Here is a 21,326-nt window from a genome sequence, read left to right as displayed (position 1 = left end):
CCACACACACTAATTTAAAGGAAAAGTGTCTCACACACGCATGTGCATGCACCTTCCACACACACTAATTTGTGTGTTCACATGTACACACAGTTATTCTCCCTCCAATACTCTAATTTCGGGAGAGTCGATCTGTAATATAAAATCCAGAAGCTCTTTCATCATGCCAGCATCTGGGAACTAATCTCTATCGACCTACCTACCTACCTACTCTACCTTTTACCAATCTTTCTGTATACTGGAATTTTCTATTTAAAACTGCATCAGTAATGCCAGAGTACAGTACGAAATGGCCAGTGTGTGAGCAAGTACTGCACACATGATTTCATGAACCTTTAATTGACTCAATTTATGAGAACATGAATTTAATTTCTTAGTCATTTTCCTGAATCCTCAGTTTAAACAATTTTAATAAAGAACATAATGTGTAATGTGACTTGTATCTCACATTTGGAGGATGTGAACATTAGCATTTTAGGCCAAGCCTGATGCAGTTTTAATGTTTTTCTGTGTGTCGGAATGGGTTTGACTCTGACCTCTGACCTCTGTGCTGTAGATTTACCCCTGTCCTCTGCCCCTCCCCCACTCCCCCCTGCCCCTATCTGCAGTGCATTACCCTGGTAAATGTATGTCTCACACCAGCTCAACCTACACCTTCACCACCTGCCGCATCCTTCACCCATCGGACGAGTTGACGCGAGTAACACCCAGGTGAGCGCTCTGTCGCGTGTGTAGCCCCAGCCAGGAGCGGGCTGCTCTTCTCGCTACGTTTTAACCCAAAATACGGTGGGGGAAGACATTTACCCTCCTGACAACAAGTTTCAATGGACACTGCAGAGCGTTGGGGTTTTTTTTTTTTTTTTTTTTTTGGTGGGTCACCGCGGGGACCATCTGAATGCTCCGGAACTCTTTCCAGGCCGTGTGACGTTGAGGAGGAAGTGGCTTTCTGTGGTGTTGTTCTGCGGCCCGACTTGGAGCAGACACACTGACCTGGTCCAGGGGTGAGCCGGTGTCACGTGACTCAGTCACGTGACCTCAATGCACAGAGTTTGGACGTCCTGAGAGAATAACAGCCTGCCCCTCTCCTTTCTAATAGTGTGATGCAACCGGGCGCTTTAATACCCTCCAATCACACAACCTCCTCTCAGCGTTCAGTCGGTCCCTAATGAAGGAGGTAATAGAAAAACGCTCTGTAGAAATACTGGCAGCTGGCTTCTAACATCTAAACATGTCTGCATTCTGTTTACAGCAGTTTTAACCTCTATGTGAAGTGCAAAAATATTTTTTTAATTTAATTTTTTGGCAATTGTGATGCATTACTCAGAATTGCACCATTGTGTGGAAATCATCTAAATTCTACTAACCAGATAATAAGCATGTTTTGTCAACAGGGTTTGCTCTACTACATCATGAAGGTCTTTGCATTAAACTTAAAACAAAGTCTGACTTTGAAGTGCACTGACTGTTGATCTTAGAGAGAATTCATTCTCCAGGCAAAGACATTGCAGTTATTTTACACTTACTTTGGATTGAGTATTCTTGTGTTTGGTCCGCAGCCATTGAGCACACAATTCCATAACGGCACGATCAATCAAATAGCACAAAGAACACAATCAGAATATTACCATAGGAACTGCACCTTTATACACACTCCATGTGGTTGTGAACTACCACACACCAAGCATGAACCAGATGAATATTGCTTTAGTTTAGGAATAACAATTGAACTATGGTGTTTTACTGTATTGTCTCGGTTTGCATCAGGTTCTGGTGAATCTGAGGTGTTATAAGGGTTAGGGATATACTCGCGCTGTCTGAGGATGACGTTCAGGTCTCTGACCTTCCCTCCCCCGCAGCCTTGTGTCGGGGCCCACGGCGTCCTGCGTCACGTCCAGCAGCCTCAGATCCACCCCGGTGTCCACCCCCCGCCGCCTCAGCCTGGCCGAGTCCTTCACCAACCTGCGCGACTCCACCAAGACCATGAGCACCTCCCTGGGGCTGGTGCGCCTCCTGCAGGAGCAGGGCATCTCCGCGGCCGTGTACAACCCACAGAGCTGGGACCGGGCCGACGCCCCGGACGCCCCCGACGTCACCCCCGCCCCCCGGGGCCCCGAAACCCTGCCCTCCACCCCGCCCAACTCGCCCACCGGCCAGACGCAGTCCCGGCCCTTCCTGGCCTCTCGGCCGGCCAGCTCCATCCTGAGGGAGGTGCGGGAGGAGGCGCGCAGCCAGGCGGACTGCGGGAGCCAGACGGACGTCAGCGTTCACAACCTGCGTCTGGTGGACAAGCTCAAGCGCTTCGGCGTGGCGCGGACAGAGGAGGCGGGCCCCGGGGCCGTGGGCCGCGCCCCGTTACTGGGGCCCCTCGGGCGCGGCCGCCCTCTATTCGGACCCCCCGCCGTGACCAGCGCCATCGGGGGGCTCCCCGCCCTCAACGCCGGGATCCGGCGGAACCGCAGCTACCCCGCCATGGTGGGGGCCAGCATGGTCATGAAGGGCCCCGGTCCCCCGAGCTCCGACACGGCCCTGCAGCCCAAACTCCCCAAACAGACTAGTCTCAAATGAGGGGCACTGGCCCCTCTGTCCACTCCTGACTCTCCGTATGCTGCTTCAGAGATGAAACGGCTCTGTGCCTCTAACACACTGTTTTGTTATCACCCCCCCTCCCTCACACGCACACACACGCACCTTCTGCACACTGTTCAGCACCCTCACACACTCTGCGGTCTTTCTGCTCCTGCTGTAAATTGTCCTGAGGTGGATCCCTGCTGAATATCCTCCTCTTTTGTGAGAGACTCAGATGTATGTACGCCCTGTGTAAAGCACTTTTATTCCCAGGCCCGGCCGTGTGGAGAAGCAGTCTGTGTCTGTCCCGTTTCTGTAGCGTAGCTCCTTCCCTTGTCCCCCTGGCTCTCCGTGTGGCCCTTTCCACTTTGAGCACACGACACTGTGCACTGAGAGAGTCAGTGTGAGCACCTTACTGAATCTCACACTGTGAACTCGTCCACTGAGGATCAGTGATATGTATTAAGTCCAGTTTGCACATATAGTTCCCTTTGAAAAAGGGGTGGGGTTTACATATCGGCTCCTGCCCGTTCTGTTATGATGTCACTCGTCTATATAAAGGGTGGAAGCGGTCACATTGGAGTGAAAGGGGTAGACACGGGACGTTTGCAGTGAATGAACGAATGTGGTTTGAACTTGAAAACACAAGCCTATCTATTTTTGTGACAGACCAACATAGTTTATGCGTGTGTATTATGTTTTAATGAGAGGCTCATAAAGATATCAAAGACTTGAATCATATTAACTGTTAATAATCAAAAAAGGATATTTCCATCGAAGTATATTATGCGTATGATGGTGACTGAAGAGGCCATCAGATAGCCTGTGTGAAAAATTAAAATGCAAGTTGCCAAAAGTAAATGTTTGATGACTGAATCATTAGCTTTAAAGCCATTGTGAATGGTGAATATAATAGCAGGACTGAAGTGATGTCATAGTGCCTGATAGTTTATTTAATTCTTATTGGACTGACTTCTGTGCAGTACATCAATCCCAGAATGCAATGCACATTGCATTGCTTGTTAGTTGTGCTATGAGGTGACCTTCAAAATCTTTTAACCTTGGTCTAAAAAATTCAAAACATTTCATCTTACATTTATATTTGAAGCAAACAAATGTAAGCATAGCGGTATTTGAAAGTATGTTTCTATACTTTCGATAACAATAGTGTAAAGACTATTTATTCTTTATTTACTTAAATGTTTTAGTAAAAACAAGAGATTTGTGAGCTGATATTGTGTGTGCACTTATCGTCTGTAACTTGAATTTGAATGTATTTGATAACAGCAGATATGTCCATACATGTACATTGAATTATGTGATGAGTTTTATTGCATCGCACCACAAAGGGAAGTCTGCTACTTTACATTGTAAATGAGAAGTATGCAATGAAGTGTGTCCTGTTAACTTTTTATAAAAAAATAAATAAATGACTAAAATATGAAAAAGAGAAAAAAAAAATGAAAAAAAAATACAGTCCATAAAAAAATAAAAAGTCAAAAACACTGGTTCCAAGTGTTGAATTGTACTTTCAGGAATTTCAAATGCTGTTCTCAGAAAATAAAATATCAATAAAGCAATTGATATGACTTCCCTCTTGTGCCACTAATTCATGTCCTCCTTGGTTATTGCTAAGTTGCAACAGATGCTTTAGTGTTACTTGCCTCCTCTATAGCCTATGTTTTTTAAAACATATTCATTAGAGAAAAATAAAACTTCAGGGTATTATAACCAAATGTCAGAATGGGGAAAAATGTGATCAAAGTAACTTTGACCGTAGAATGAATGTTGGTAGCAGACAGTGTGGTTTGAGTATCTCAGAAACTACTGATCTCCTGGGATTTTCACACACAGAGTTTCTAGAGTTTGCAGACAATGGTGAGAAAAACCTAAAACATCCAGTGAGCAGCAGTTCTGAGGGCAGAAACAAATTGTTACTGAGAGAGGTCAGAGGAGAAGGGCCGGACTGGTCGAAGCTGACTTGAAGGTGACAGTAACCCAAATAACCACACATTACAACAGTGGTATACAGAAGAGCATCTCTGAACACACAATGTGTCAAACCTTTAAGTCGATTGGCTACAGCAGCAGAAGACTTCAGTCTAAAAAATAAGTGATAAATACCTAATAAAGTGCTCACTGAGTGTATACTTAATAGATTTAACATGTTTACTTTTTATAAGATACATTTTCATTCTTAATCATTCCAATATTCTGTCAACACCGTTACTTGGTGAGTATGTGATGCTCATGAATGAAAAGGCCGTTTCTATTTCTATGTGAAATGTGATATGGCCTACTGTAAACAACGTTTTTAATCTCTTGATAAATCTTTATTTTTTCTTTATTATTTAGAACTGGGCAGTCTCATGGTCAGAGCATTTCACGGTTAGCATTTTCAACAGGAAATTAAAAAACCTATTTGAGCGAGTGTAAAATGAGTGCAATGAAGAATACTTTACATACTTCCGAAAGTTTCTGACAGGGTGCCGGCATGCATTGCATGCTGCATTAGAGAGCCTGTGATCTACATACACTTCAGGTAGCTTGAAAGCAGCTTTGAGTTGTTTTCCCCCTAAAATTGCACTGAATACTCTTGACCAGTAGAGGGTGTATGTTGTACAACTATGAAGAAAGTATTTCTTCATAACAAGACACTGTCTTTAGACCTGGAGAACCAGGTTCCAGCACTCAATGATTGGCTAGAGGCCATACACGTGGGTATAAAGAAAAGCAGCCAATGTATTGGCTGTGGTTTAAATGGCTGCTGGTTGAAATGGTAAATATGGTTGTTTTTCCCAAAATAATGTTTTACAAAATAACTTGATGCATTCTATCCATGGGCTGGAAGGTATATCTAGATCAGTATCCTGGAAGTGTAGAATATGATTAAATAACCAAGCTAAGAGACGTGGAACACACTGTTTACAATTTACTGTTGTTACCGTTACAGTCTCCCAAACGTTACTATTCTTTAATTCAAGAGGCCTATTTTTTTTATACATTCATTAAATTTGTGTTTTTGTAATCATTAAAAAAAAAAGAATGTATATAATTGTGCATATGTAGCCCATGCATTGGAACAACTTCCGTGTAGAATCGACGTGCAGTTGAGAGGAGTCCTGTTATCAAAAGGGGTCGCTCTAAACACGAGTCATACAGTGGCTCTGGCAAAACTAGCTTTAGTTAATGTGCGACTGAAAATTGCACACCACTTAGGCCTACAAAACAAATTAAATTTAAAAGACAATACAAAAAGTATGGCTAACCTCCAATCATTTTTTTTCTGGGGCTTTCATGTTGGGTCGTGGTTTTACATCAGTGAGTCTCAGAACGTAAGTGGCTTTTCATTCAAATTCAACGAGCCCCACACAAAATCAGACAACGGCATTCAGCACACGGCATTCGCTTTCTTGTGGATACTTTGGACCTAAGAGTGCGGGCTGCATATTACATTTCCTATTTGTTTAAAAGTCTCCCGTTTAGCTGCCATAGATCTCTCCTAAGTATGCCTATTTCATTTTACGAATTTATGTGGGTTTAGCGCCTGTGAAAGGTCCCTTTGATGTTTTTTGTTTTTTTCTAGCGTTACGATTTATTGTGCGATAGAGTGATTTGTGGTCTTCATTCCATGAGCAGGAGGGCGTCGTTACACCGAGTGTGAGAAATTAAATGACTTCTGTGACCATCTCCCGTGGGACTGCATCCTTCATCATTGTGTCTGTTGTTCATTAAAGTCAGTTTATTGCAAACCCAGTCGCTTTTACCCGCTGTAAGTGCTAATGATACAATGTACAAGTTTATGAGCAGTTTATGTATAGCAGAACAGCTTCACAGTCCACATTTAAATAATTAGGTCTGGAAGATGAAATTACATGCATACACTCTCGCTCTTTACTGATCACGAGGTTAGATAATGCACCGAAGGTTCAAACAGAATGTACACAAGGCAGTGATATGCACATACTTTCTCCAGTAAACGGTCAGCATTTATATAGCGCCTTTATCCAAAGTGCTGTGCAATGTATGCCTCTCATTCACCCGTTCACACAAACACTCACACACCAAGGGCGATTGGCTGCTATGCAAGGCACCAACCAGCTTGTCAGGAGCAATTGGGGGTTAGGTGCCTTGCTAAGGGACAACACACCCAGGGCAAACTGGCAACCCTCCGACTGCCAGATGACTGCGCTTACCTCCTGAGCCAATACCGCCCCCACTGCAAACCGTAGAGCCTGCTTTACAGCAGTAAAAATATTTTCCCCACCACTGTGTTGCCAGACATAATCTTGCAATGGAGACTATGGAGACTCTTAAATGAGAAGTGCTGCACAATGATAGAGAATAACTAGGCAGAGAGAGACGTGTGTGTGTGTGTTTAATTCTTAAAATGTCCCACAGGGTAGGCCCATGGCAGAAAACCCAAGATTCTCACCAAGATCTGATTGTTGACCCCTGGATTTATTTTCATACACCCGACAGCTCCTCACTGAGAGCACATGACTGGACTTTGTATGAACAAATATGTGTATGTGATTAAATCATTTAATGCAATGTCATCACCAAATGAAAAGAAGCCAGAACAAGAACAGTTTCTCCTTTTCTGTAAAATAGGCCGTAGGTAGGCTATATATTGCATCATGTTAGGTTTACAAACAAATGTACATCAAATACATAATAAATATATATTTTTAGACACCAACTTCCAAGACTACAAATTGAAATGAATCTCTATCTCTCTGTACAGAATTTCAGGGTACAGATGCGCTTTTATGACGAGTATTCGTATTCCTCAGCACTGCGGCGCCCGAAGTCCATCCAGCCCAGGTAATCTCTGTCCTTTATCCTGTGCTTGGCACTAAGGCCGCTAAGGCCGGTCGCTCTGCTGTTTATGGTGGAGTTCCTGCGGGTGTTTCCTGCAGGAGCACACAAAGTGCACAGAGACAGTCAGTCTATTTCAATTCACCTATGGATATTTGGAGGGCAGCAATGTTCAGGCAAGTGGTGTGACATTACAGTTGTACAGTGTGTGATCAGATAACTGCACAAAATATATATCACAAAACATGATTCTTTACATTATGAAAAACTATGCTGTCCCCACCTGAGGGGATTTGTAGAAGCCATTTTGTGACCACACATTATTTGTTGCAGAATGGATGGTACTTTCAGTACCACTCATGTATAATATGGAGGATTTGAGGTTGAGCAGAACACATACAACACCATTTTTGTCAACCAAGACAGCTGCAAAATGAACCACTCCTGAATATTAAATATTAATATGTTGGGCCTCCGGGCTGTTAAAATGTAGGTGTAAGGTGGCATCATTTGTTTCTCATCTAAATCAAATTGCACCCATTATAACTCCTCACATGTCCATTGTCACAGTGCTGAAGTTTTGCTGACCTCCTTTGTGCCTACTCTTTTCTGCACACTTTGTTGTTGTGCATAAATTTCTGGCTTTTCAAGTCTGCACAATTTCATGCCTTGAATATCGAGCCAAAGTGAAAAGGCACAGCAGGTAAAATCTGCTGAAAAGTCTGTGAGTGGAGCAGGAGGAGAGTAGGAGGGTTGAATCACAGCTCTTTTGGCAAAGTCGTGGTCTGCTATGGCTTTGGGTGCTGCTCATACATGGCCTGTTCTCAGCTCCGTACCAGCGTGGAGACCAGAGCGAGACACTCTTAATCAGCAGGGGTTATAGGTTTGTGATGATGCCAGTTCAGCACTTGATAAATGCAGTCTACAGCATCGCACACATACACCTCCCACACTGACACTGGGCAGTAAAAGCTTGCGTAACAATCTGCAGCGTGAACTTGTTGACTTTAATATACTAATTTATTCAGAGGGTAATTTGTGTCACAGCCAAAGGAATAAAGCCAGCTAAGTTATGGAAACGAAGCCAATGTATGTGTCTATCCCGCTGTCTGTCTCTCTCCCTTTCCCACCTGTAGTCATAGTCAGCACTGAGCAGATACTTCTCTGTTGTTGTCCTCTCACACTTTCAGTGAATAATTCACACAGCATCCAAGAGCCAAAGTTCTCCACAAGCACATTATCTACCACCACTTAACTCTATCCCTGTCTGTCAGACTGTCTGTCTGCAGCTGCCAGTCTCTGTCTGTGTCTCAGTCCGTCTACGCCTGCATGCGTCCGTCTGTCAGTCTGCCTTAATCATGTTTCTGTCACTGCGCCATTCACTGCTTGACTGAAACCGTCATTTAGACATTAGCTATCTCAGTTTCTGTCCATCCGAATATACATTTACACTGCCACCATAATGTTTATTGTTTAGGAGGTCAAAGAAAGGAGGTCTTCAGCCATCCTGGCTAATGGAGGGCCAACATAAATGCCCAATTTCATCAAATGATCTGAGATAAAAGCACAAAATATCACAAAAGATGATGCTTTACATTATGAAACACTATGCAGTCCCCACCTGAGGGATTTCGTAGAAGCCATTTTGGGGCCGCACATTATTTATTGCAGAATGGATGGTACTTTCAGCATCTCTCCTTTATATTTTGTTTCATATTTGAGGTTGACCAGAACACATACAAAATATTTTTTGTTTATCAACCAAGACAGCTGCAAAATGAACCACTCCTCAATATTAAATTCTAATATATTAGGCCTCTACCCATTTACAATCTAATAACATCCATCCATCCATTATCTGAACCCGCTTATCCTGATCAGGGTCGCAGGGGGGCTGGAGCCTATCCCAGCATACATTGGGCGAAAGGCAGGAATACACCCTGGACAGGTCGCCAGTCTATCTCAGGGCACACACACCATTCACTCACACACTCATACCTACGGGCAATTTAGACTCTCCAATCAGCCTAACCTGCATGTCTTTGGACTGTGGGAGGAAACCGGAGTACCCGGAGGAAACCCACGCAGACACGGGGAGAACATGCAAACTCCGCACAGAGAGGCCCCGGCCGACGGGGATTCGAACCCAGGACCTCCTTGCTGTGAGGCGGCAGTGCTACCCACTGCACCATCCGTGCCGCCCAATCTAATAACAATGTGTGTAAAATAAAATATGCTTATTTTATAAATGAGAACAGGCCATACAGCCCAAGTGATGTTTTTTATGATGTTATTAGTGTCTCTCAGGTAACATGGAGGAAGACGTAATTCTCCAGTAAAGCACAAATGTATGTTCATCCTAGCTCAAGACCTGTTTCAGTTCAGGTGTCCAGTCCATTTTAGGCCTTAATCATGTTTGATGATATAACCTTTTGGCTATGTGTAGGCCTATGTAGAATGGAACTGCATTACACAGTACGTTGCTTTATGAAGTCACTGTATTTCAAACCAGTGAATTCAAAGTGAATCCCTGATTCCCTGATCCTATTGCAACAGACAGGGCAATTTTGTATTGGAAAATTAATTGCAATTCAGTCATAAAATGAGTTTGAACACTGAGAAAATATTTAAGCATACTTTATATATGATTGGCGTGTTTGAAATGTACTGAAGAATAATAAATATGAAATTCAAAGTCATTTATTCTCATCACATGAAGGCAAATGATTAGGTTGCCCTTACAGCGGAAAATGTATCAATGAAAAAAAGGCTTTTTTCAGTAGCCACAGACTCAGAGTGATGTGGAGAGTGTGCCCGGTCTTTTTATCTGAATCAGTGAAGCCGGGTGGGGACTGTCCCTTCAGCTAGAGTGGCACAAGTTGTGCTGATGTTAATGATGTGATATATCCTCATTACTGGAATAATGGTTGCCATAGCAAATGTATGAAAGGCCCATTGTTAAGATCCACCCACCAGTTTATTTCAGAACAGGGAGCAGCTTGTTGCCAAACAAATTATTTCAATTCTTTGTGTATTTCTATTTTATGACAGGAATATCAATTGAAAGCATATTAAATTGGGTGGTTCTAAGGTGTAACTTATTTTGATGATAATCTTGGGCGATATGTTAAATGATGGTCCTGGCTCTAAACATTGTATATACATTTTTCTTCTTTTCTCTATGTAAAATCAAAATGATTTAAAAATAATTGTATTATAGAACTTTATTATAGATAGCAGCATAGGCCTCCAAGGTTTCTTCATATAAACCTTTGCCTTTTGCCTTTAAAATGATTTAAAATTGCCTAGCCTTGCTTCTGTATACAAGTTTTGCCTGCAGAATTTTTTCATTCAGTAATATTTTAGCAGTTGGTCTATACTGACCATTCCAGTAATAATCGGTTTTGTCTGCAGCAATTATACATGTCTGCGATTCTGATTGTCCCTCCAGAACAACGCTATTTCTCCCACGTGCTGGAATTCTTCAGCAGCACTCACCAAACGTCACTTTCCTGTCAGTCATCAAATCCCCCTAACCACAGTTCCCACTGTTCCAGGCTGTTAGTGCAAAAGGGAAGCTCTAATACTGTACCCACAACTGTGCTTTATCAAAGCCTGTTCCTGGAGTGGTTCTGTGCATTTCAATGTCATAATTACCTACATAAAATATGTATGGCAATATTTAAAGTCGATATTTGAAACAATAAATCTTTCTCTAAAGTACAGTCATACTTAGGAGATCAGGTGTACTAGATTACTAGGCATACTGTCCACCATCCACTAGGAATGACTGGGGGGTGTTTCCAAGTAAACACAATTATGTTTTTCTTTCTTATTATGTGCCCCTTCTACACGCGTTTCACTTACCGAAAGATGTGACGCATGAATTGCGTACTCAATGTAGAAAGAATAGAAATAAACTGCGATCTGAAGGTAATCTATTATCAGGAACTGTCCTGGAGAGATGAACATCACTTCTAAATGAGACATAACAGTGAGTTATCATGCCCATGTTTAATGTATGGAACAAAGAGTTTGCTCACCTTTCCTCGATATCAACCTCGCAAGAAGTTCCGTCAGGCTGGCCCGGGAATCCACATCGTCCTCTGCTTTCGGGTTTTGCTGGTCGGTGAGGGGCGTGGAGCGGGCTTGGCGCATGTGTTCAGACAGGATGGTGTCCACTTGGGACGGGGCAGCTCTGCTCTCATTCTGTGTGTTTGAGGAGGGGCGTCCGAGACAGCTGGTAGAGAGAGCTGCCAGCAGCACGCACACACAGATCCCACCGTTCATCACTGAGGAACACACCAATGCACATGGGGTTATGACCCATTTAGGAGCCAATACGCCAATTGCTACACGGGATACACCAATATTATGAGACAGAAAATAACAAAAAGAACAGCTCCGTCTTGTATTTCCTAATGAACAGCTCGGAATGCATATACACATTTTCTAACTCTAAATAGGTAAGATATAATAATTCTAAATCAGATTTTATAAATAGCCTACATCCGGTTTTGAGGTTATATTACATTCTATTTTTCTATGACAGTGTATTAGATTTTCTCCCATAAGAAATATATCACCAGGAACGTTTGAAATAATTTTCGAATTATCGACCCCTAACAAGAAGATTTATATTCCACTGAATGATTATAACCTTGCAGTTAACTGTGCAATAAAGGGTACCAAGTTCCTATGATTCCAATATATCGAATATTTCGTCGCAGTTGTATTGACATAATAAAAGAGTGTATTTTCTTTTTTAATTGGCAACCCATGTTCTGCCGGTTACGCAACGCCTTGAGCGCGGTCCCACAGGACATGTAGCTAATTTTCAAAAATGTTGTTTTAGGCTGTAACCTGTCTCTTTAGTTTCAGTACACGCATATCAATGTTACAGTTGTCTATTCGGCAAACGAAATGATACCTCGGATAAGGGGAAGACAAAGTAAATCAAAGTTGTGGAGAAAGACGTATTTTACAATTAAACAACGAATCGGTATCTTCATCACGCGCTGATAAAGAAATTGCTCTACTGTAAAAAATATGTATATATTAGATTTATGTATATATAAGTCTCTTTTTTACATTATTTAACGAACAAAAAAAATATTAACAAAAGGCAAAGAATGGAACGGACTCAGGGAACAAAATTCACACCTAAGAGTTCGCCATGAAGTAGAAGTAAGGCTAAATATTGTATCATCTACAATGTTAAAAGAAAAATATTCACAAATTGACCTCAAATACATAACTTCCTTCGAGGAAAAACGGAGAAAGCGCCATGCCTGGAGAAAATTCCTTGTGCAAAACCGTTTTCTCTTGGGCTACAATACAGCTGATCCAGGTTCACAATATTCACCCAATGAACCTACTGCAAAGTAAGGTGAATGCATGCAAAATGTTTTACATGGAAACCGAATCCAATGGAATTCTAATTGGAGGAGGATGAAAGTAAACCTGAATAAAAGTAAACAGCAGGCTTAGAAATACAAAGCTGTTGACTAAACTGATTTTGAAAGTAATCTCAATCAAACATACATGTGAACAGGAGCAGAGCAGCAGGTCTGTGGAGCTCACCTGTAGGTTAAGTAGTTGAATGTTGAATCTTCAACAGAGACAGACGAGAGCGGTGACAGAGAAGACCAGGTGAACAGCAGGCTGGGATAACTTCTCAGGACTGTGTTAGGCTGCCCCTTAAATACCCCTAACAGTGGCTACGCTTCCTGTCGCGTGTTTGCAGTGCACTGACGCAGACAGGGAGAGACGCACACAGCTGCACCCCGCCCCTCGGACACGCAAATTACTGCTACTCCAGGGAGCAGGGGGCAGTCTGCCCCCTCCTCAGCCATAAGCCCTTCCTTAGTCTCCCCTTCAGCCCAACAATACCAGCAAGACATGTGGAGAAACCCTGCTCCCCCTCCTTCCCTCTCTCTTTTCTCAGACTCTTTGCATGTAATGAAACTGAATTAACAGTCAGTAGATTGAATACAAGGTTATCATATCTTAAGGAAACCAGCTGTTATAATCCAGAAAATTGTGCATCTGACAATGGGTATTAATGTTCATGAAGTACACTTAAACTATGATGGTATTTGTGTTTCATAATTCATGCCAAAGTTCAAATGAAGGTAATTTTTGTAGAGTGAGATATATGTGCCTACCTGTTCCTCCCTGTGCCCTGGTGGTTGGAGCCCTGTGGGGCAGCCCCATGGACCTCATCTCAGGGTGTGATTCAGCCAGGCAGCTGCTAACATATGCAAGTTTGTGGTAGAATTATTTTATGGCAATGGGAAGAAAGTAAACAGAAATGTCCCAGGGGTTTTGGAAAGCCGGTATATCTTTATTAGATAGGCTCCCTTATTCTGGATGACGTATAGCACATTAGAAGATATACAATGCAGAGAGAGCACATGCTCTGGGATCCAGTCCCTTATGCAGTTTATTATCTAATGCTCATCGAATCCATCACCACCCCTCCTCCCTTGCCTCCAGCATATCTCTCTCTCTCTCTCTCTCCCTCTCTCTCTCTCTCTCTCTCTCTCTCTCCCTCTGTCTTTCTCTCTCATCAGAATGTTAATTGTTGCTCCTTATCAAACACAGCTGCCCATTCTTCAAATCTGAATTATGGTTATGGATGATTAGCTTTAACAGTCATTTTTACACTGTTTTTCTTCTTCTATGGATTTATATTTAGCAATGTTGATAGTGATACATTTCTGGTTGGTCTTTACGGCTATTCTCCTGTTTTACATGACATTTGTTTTCCTGCAAGAGTGTGTGTTAAGTATTGTTGATTGATCATCAAAGGCTTGCTTGTAAATGGATCCATTGGGTGATGATGAGGTCAACCTGCACCAGTCAATGGTAAAGCCGATGTGAAAAAGATTCTGACTGCGTGAAAAATGCTGGTGAGCCAGGAGAGGGAGTCTCATCTCTGGACCAATGGTACCAATTTCCCTTCACAGGAAACCTTGATGTGGAAATCATTTTGAACCTTTTTAGTGGTACTTCTATTTATTTCTTTCTCTTAACTGCCTTTTCTTTCACTGTTAAAGTGTTTTGAAACCACAAAAGCGGTGGCCCCTAAGCTGTTACCAATTCAGGGGCCTTGAAACACCTATTATAAAGTGATTCAAAACAACTTTTCAGTGGATTGAAAAATCTCCTTGAGGTTTTCAAACACCAATGACATTTTGCCTCATCATTGCTATTTCAAAATGCCAAGGAGGTTTTTCAATCATCTGAGTATGAGCTTTGAAATACTTGAATAGTGCCCCTGAATCGGTAGCAGCTTAGATGCCACCCTTTCTGGATTTGAAACACTTTATTTTAACAGCATGGTCCAATATGTCTAATATGCAAACACAAATGGAGTATGAAAAAGAAAGAATCAAATTCTATTTTCTACAGTAACATCGACATAATTTGACTTTGTATCTTCAAACAAGCAATTAAAATGAAGGCCATCATACAAAATCATCAAATCATCATCCCTCATCTTTATTAGCACTTTAAATCTGGACAATAATGCATTATCTACATTTTTACACAGTCAAAATGTACTACTGCTCAAGAATTGCTATTGCTATTGAGGGAATTGAACGTGTTCCATGGCTCTCCGCTAGAATATATTATAACCTTCTTGAGGTGTGATGTTCTGAACTTTGGTCTCAATTACCAGAGAGCATGTGGGTGGCTCATTTACTTCAGCCAAAATCTCAATCTGTCAGATTACTAAACCATGTAATAACATAAAATATATATTGTGGGACTTGGATTGAGGCAATTTTCTTGTAAATTGAAGGTTTTGGTTCCGAATCCATGGTGGGTTGCTACCATATGAATTCCTGATGACCACAAAAAGTGTTCACCAAAAGAGAGGCCATCAGTGCTAGGCTGTTAAACCAGAAGGACAACCTCAAACATATTGATTCTTTTTTGGGTAGCTGAGCAGGCATGGTGTTGTTTCACATGAATCAGGTTGTCTAGTCCTGTCCATGTAAGGTCTGCTGTTCAGTCTTTTGTGGCACATTATTGAGTCTTTCGCTGTCTGCTATTATCGCAAAGCACAAAAGCGTAAAGCGCATCTATGACCAGGGGGAGGGGGTGACATTGCTTTGTCCCATGTGACTTCTTTGAAGTGAAGTGAAGTGACGCGTTTCTCTTATTTTCCTTTAAAATTTTCTTTATTACCCAACTTATAGTATGGCAAGCGACAGAAGGTTTATATTAAAAAGGGACAGTACACAAATTATTTTGTATATTGTTCTCAGATTTTTATGAGCATCTCAATCAATAGACTCATTACCACTGGTGCTAAGTGAGGGAGTTGAGTGTTGGGGCAAAGACTCTGATGACCCATAAACAGTTATATTGGATGGACACACACACACACACACACACATACACTTAAGGATACACTTAAAAAGTAACTTAGAGCATCTTGTTTAAACTCATCTTTCTTCAATCAGACAGACACATTCAAGAACATTACAACAATACATTCATTTTTGTAAGTACCCCTCACTCCGGCAAATGTTGTTTTAATGTGCTCCTGTTTTATGATTGAATAATGTTGTCTGTGAAGTGTCATTTTAGCAAAGCAGTTAGCTGTAAACAATTATTGGTTGCTCCAAATGTAAAACAACAGTTCTTATATTTTTCTCCCCTAATGTTAATGCGAAGCACACACCTATGCTCATTTCCAAGATCTTTTTGAATTGATGGCACTTTGTACAAATTACATCATGAGTAAAATTTTTATAAGTGTTATTCCACAATGAACGGCCATTTTTTCATTCCAATACGCATTATCATGCCAGTGAGCTTGTTCAATTAAACTTACTCAACTTAACTTTATTAGGTAGACATCAATGCATGCGGACATAGTCAAGAGGTTCAGTTGTTGTTCAAACCAAACATCAGAATAGTGGCACAATGTGATCTAATTGACTTTGACTGTAGAATGACTGCTGGTGCCAGCTGACAGGAAGGCATCAAACAACCACACGTTACAGCAGTAGTAGTGGTATGCAGAGCAGCATCTCGGAACACAAAACACGTCAAACCTTGAAATGGATGAGCTACATTGGCAGAAGGCCAATACGTCTAAAAAATATGTAATAAATACTTAATAAAGTGGTCGCTGAGTGTATTTGCATAGCACATGTTCCAGTGATCCTGTTGTGAACTCTCCTGTGGAGTTTTGATAGAAAAGTCCACTGTGGGAGGATATATCATGAGGAGCTGACACAGGCTATTATACTGTAGGGTATTAGACAACAGTATAATATTATACGGCAGGGTGTAACCCATTATTCTTGATGGGTGGAAGGTAGATCGCAATCGAATGCAATCTTGGTCAGGTAGAAAGCAGGTCAGAAGAGCAGAATGATACATGTAGGCCTGTAGGTTGCATCATGGTCTGGGCGGAAATCAGGAGAGATTTGGGGCTGGAGTCACTTGTGAAAATGGGATTTGGGAAAGAGGTAGAAGCCTCGAGGAAGGTAACAGAAAAATACGAGTTAGAAATGTATGACGCATGGAGAGGGCAGAAACGAATTACAAATAAAGGATACACACAACTGTGGGAGTGATCTTGGACTGACAGCACCCCACACAGTGAAGTACAGTTAACCAGAGCAATCACATCTGGGGACAGGTACTGTCAGTTTAGCTCAAATGATAGCTCTGTGCTTCTGATTCATGCCTCCTACACATCTTTGAGTAGTTGTAAGTCTATATTTTAAAGAGTTGATCTATAGAATCGGTATATTATTACATTACATTATTGGCATTTGGCAGACGCTCTTATCCAGAGCGACATACAATTGATTAGACTAAGCAGGAGACAATCCTCCCCTGGAGCAATGCAGGGTCAAGGGCCTTGCTCAAGGGCCCAATGGCTGTGCGGATCGAACCACAAACCTTGCATGTCCCAGTCACATACCTTAAGGAATAATAAGGAATAATATAGGGAGATTATTCAATAAGAAAGGAGAAAGGAGCTTTGTCTCTCTTTTGATATTTCTGGGATGTCTAAGTAGCCACCATCTTGTGAGATGGTGCAGTCTTAGTAACTTTAGGTCCGGAAAATAACGTTGTGGGTAATTATTAATTTAACAGGCAATCATTGAAAAATATTGCCAAAAGCAGGTTGATTAAATAAGTCTCAGATGGACAGTGAACCAGCTGCCATCTTTACAATTTTGTGGCCCACCGCCCAAGTTGAGCAGTTCTAACAGAGTGCTGGTGAAGTGGAGATCTGTGATTACAGATGAGTCATTAGTGTAACCAGTATTTCTTTTCAACCACTTCTCACATATTTTGTACTGTGTTTTTCACACGTGCCACATTTCAGTTTTGAATGATTAGTATGTTTGCACCTATCTGATACATTATAAAGCACAATACACAGAAATGTAGTCAGTTTATTTTAATCTTGACAGATGTGGTGGTGTTTTGGGAATTCATTTTTGGACAGATAAAACTGAAACTTTTCATGACTGTGGCAGTGTTAAAAATGGCACCATTTTCATCGCCCCTCCCGCCCCTCCCCCCCACGATGATAGTCTCCTTAAAGATTATTTTGAGATTAATTCCATAAAATTCTACTTCCTTCATGTCTGTCTTTGTGGGATTCAAATATGTATTTCCTGTGGTATTGAGCAGTTGTAGGGTGAGATTCACATATCTATTTGGTGAATGATGCCTCGGCAGGGGTTTTGCATATTTATTTCCTGGGTCATTTGTGAGATGGCTCATTATTGCATTGGTAATTAGTGAGTTTGGGATCTGGATGTTTATTTCCTGACTCTTATTATAGAAACAAGAGTTCAGTGAGCTGAGAGAGGGTATAGCAGTGATCCTGAAAACATGGTCCTCCCATGGTCCTCCAACTGCTAGTTTTCATCTTCCCTTTACCTGCGAGTCAGGCGTGAAGACAGTTTGGCCAATCAGTAATAGTAATATATTACCAAGGAGAAAAGAAAACTAGGGCTGTTTTTTTAACTATTTGACTACAAAAGGACAGTTACAAATAAGATTTTTCATACAGTATATTTCAGTTATATGAAATTGCATGCACAATTTGATACACCACCTGTTCAAATGACATCTGAAAACCATCCAGTACTCATCAGCAGGTGTGAATCATTTTCTAACAGTAATTTTGCTTGATCCTTGCATTCCATCTGAAAATTATGTGTCAAGGGGTGACAAGTTGCTGACTTTGAAGACAAAGAATAGATTCTCCAACTCAACTTTGCTTCCATTTCTAATGCCTACTGCTGTTATAACAGCAGGGTATGAGACATGGATTGCAAGGGCAGATTACATATTCTGTATGAATATCTTCAATTAGCATGTCCTTGTGTTCGAGGGATTCAGATTCAGGCTTGTACTGTGCAGTATGTTCAACAATTCTTCCAGTATAATTGTAGCTGAATTTGCCATTGTGTGAATGGATATGAAGGGGATTGGGTATTTCATGGTTTCAAGTGATTGTTAAAACGCCCTGGCCAATGGGTACCACATCTGGTGTTGCAAATATGAAAAATTGATGGAGAGCAAGACGAGACAAAGAAGAAAATGTTATGTCAAATGGTCAGCTTCTTGCCAAATAAGGTGCATGCATGTCAGTGATAAAACTCGCAAATGCAAAAGTTTACTAGTTGCTTTTAGTGATACAGTACATACAGTAACTGTAATTTTGCATGGACAGCTTTTTATATTCATCTCACTTGCAAGCCAAAAAGCAACTCACATAGTAACTACCTTGGAATAGCTGGTGAACTTGCTACATTTGCAGAGGTCACGTTTCATTTTACATTGTGCTGAGCATAGTCCAACGAGGGAGGAGAGCACCTGATGATCAAAGTCCCAGGCACAGATGGCATTCATAAGGAGTGCACTGGGGCACATACAGCTCTCTGCTGCTAAACTACTACCCTGCTAGCAATGTGTGAGCCAGAAGCAGTCCCCAAGGCAAGGCAAGCTGTCATACTGCCTATGTGCAAGAGGAGAGAGAAAGAGGCACCACAACACTCAATGGTTTTGTATTGTAACGCTAGGAAGGGAAGCTATTTGTGAAAAACCTTTTGGGTGAACAGATGTAACTGCACAGCGGTGGTTTGGCAGGAGTGGAAGGGCGAGTGCCGTGCGGGGAAAAGCACAGCCTTCAGCCATTCAGCTGAGCTTTGGAGAGACAGGCTGTGGCTGTGGACGACATGTTTACAGATGATTAGGTAACAGTAGACCATACCACACCACACTTTAAGTTTTCTTGTGCTTTGAGTAACATTGTGTCACGTCTGCCTACATTTCTTCATATGGCCACATGGCCAGGACCCATTTCTTAAGAGGCTTATTTGGGCAAACCCCATAAGCAAACCCCAAAGGGCAGTAGCAGTAACATTTTTGAGGATATGAATAAATAAATATCAATACCCATCCCCAGCAGCCTCATAACTTGATGATATAAAGAGAACAGGAAATTATAAAGGTTGTTAAAAAGGATTTTGGCTAGTAATCATTAAACAAAAATTATGAATAGATTTGATTTTTATAGCAGTCTTGACACAAAGGCATTGTAGCAAAATACAAATCAAAACTAAATTAATTAAGTTCTTCACAGATTGCAAAAAAGTGCAGTCTTTGTGTAGGTCCTTGAGTGAAATTTAGTTTGTGTAAAATGAATTATAAGCAAATAATGTCATGTCATGGTCAAGGTTTTTGTCACAATTTAGAAGTGAAACTCATTTTTCTTGATATAAGCAAACATGACTGGTCACACTTTATCTGCTACTTTCTCACCAATTAATACAGCTAATTTCAGAATTATGTATTCAGCTCTCAAACAACATATGACAGACAAGTGACTTACACTGAATTTCAGGCTACAAAATGCAGTCATGGAGGTAGAAAATACAAGTCATTAAATAAATACCTTTATTGACTGATTGAACATTCAATACCATACAACCTTAATTTCTTTCCAACATTAGAACATTAGGACCTTAGAGGCATAAATTGAAACTAGAAACTACTGCTCATATTATTGTGTTTAAATACTTTCATTTTCAAGCTGGTGTACAAGTGTACCTAATAAAGTAAAGACTGAGTATATATGAACTCTGCTAGAAGAGGCTATAGTGACATCATCGGCTTCCATGAGCACACAGCTAATTTGCATAAATGATCTAGACTGGCTGAACTGCAGAATATCCGTCAGAGTGAGAAGAAAGCTGTTCTCAAACAAATGCTCATAATTCAAAAAGTACACATACTACCCAAAATCCGTTAACATTGTGAGAATAGTATGAAAAGCTGAACATTTCGATGTCTAGTATATATACACTCACCAAGCACTCTATTAGGTTTTTTTGTTTTTTTTTGCACCATACTTTGCAAACTCTAGAGATTAGTGTGCATGGAAATCCCAGGAGATCAGCCGTTTCTGAGATACTCAAACCACCCTGTCTGCCAGCAACAATCATTCCACAGTCAAAGTGACTTAGATCACATTTTTTACCCATTCTGATGGTTGATGTGAACATTAACTGAAGTTCCTCACCTGTATGATTGTATGCATTGCACTTTTGTATTGCATTGCATTTTTACAATTTCATCATGGTTCAAGTGTGTGACTCAGAAGAGCTTCCGGTCTCATTGACTCTCCCCAGATACTTTTCAGATTCTTTGAAGATCTGAAGATGGCGTTTTGAAAGATAATTTTTGTAGCCAAGGATCTGTAGGCAGCATTTCACTCCATGGATTAGATCATCGCAGTCGGTGCAATAGAGTAAAAATGTTCCTAATAAAGTGCTTGGTGAGTGTATGTGTAGTCACAAAATTGAGAGAGTAATGGCAGTAAAAATTTAAAAAAGTCAATTCCATCTGTCACCACTGGAAAGCCTTAAATATCTCAGAAAGTA

General features: G+C 41.2%; 2 protein-coding genes across 8 annotated transcripts in view; one reads left to right on the top strand and one right to left on the bottom strand.

Annotated features, from left to right (window-relative positions):
- trak1a (trafficking protein, kinesin binding 1a) overlaps positions 1-4,159 on the top strand; it is a 39,957-nt gene extending 35,798 nt beyond the window's left edge. For 4 of the 7 annotated variants that reach the window (XM_061234055.1, XM_061234040.1, XM_061234048.1 and 1 more), the window contains 2 exons: positions 609-711; positions 1,857-4,159. In XM_061234055.1, the coding sequence (XP_061090039.1) occupies positions 609-711; positions 1,857-2,565 (812 nt within the window). In that variant the 3' untranslated portion in view covers positions 2,566-4,159. Of the gene's footprint in view, positions 1-608; positions 712-916 lie in introns of all 7 variants that reach the window. The other 3 variants (XR_009708240.1, XM_061234071.1, XM_061234063.1) reach the window with 3 other exon arrangements.
- A 2,201-nt stretch (positions 4,160-6,360) lies between these two features.
- On the bottom strand, positions 6,361-13,111 carry LOC133137430 (cholecystokinin-like). The gene is made up of 3 exons (XM_061255715.1): positions 12,970-13,111; positions 11,430-11,678; positions 6,361-7,481 (listed from the first exon to the last, which is right to left on the bottom strand). The coding sequence occupies exons 2-3, from the start codon at positions 11,674-11,676 to the stop codon at positions 7,336-7,338; spliced, it is 393 nt and encodes a 130-aa protein (XP_061111699.1). The 5' UTR covers positions 11,677-11,678; positions 12,970-13,111; the 3' UTR covers positions 6,361-7,335.
- Positions 13,112-21,326: the final 8,215 nt, after the last annotated feature.

The sequence above is a fragment of the Conger conger genome, chromosome 1 (genome assembly GCF_963514075.1).
Source record: "Conger conger chromosome 1, fConCon1.1, whole genome shotgun sequence".
Lineage (NCBI taxonomy): Eukaryota > Metazoa > Chordata > Actinopteri > Anguilliformes > Congridae > Conger > Conger conger.
This window is presented reverse-complemented; position numbering and strand designations above follow the sequence as displayed.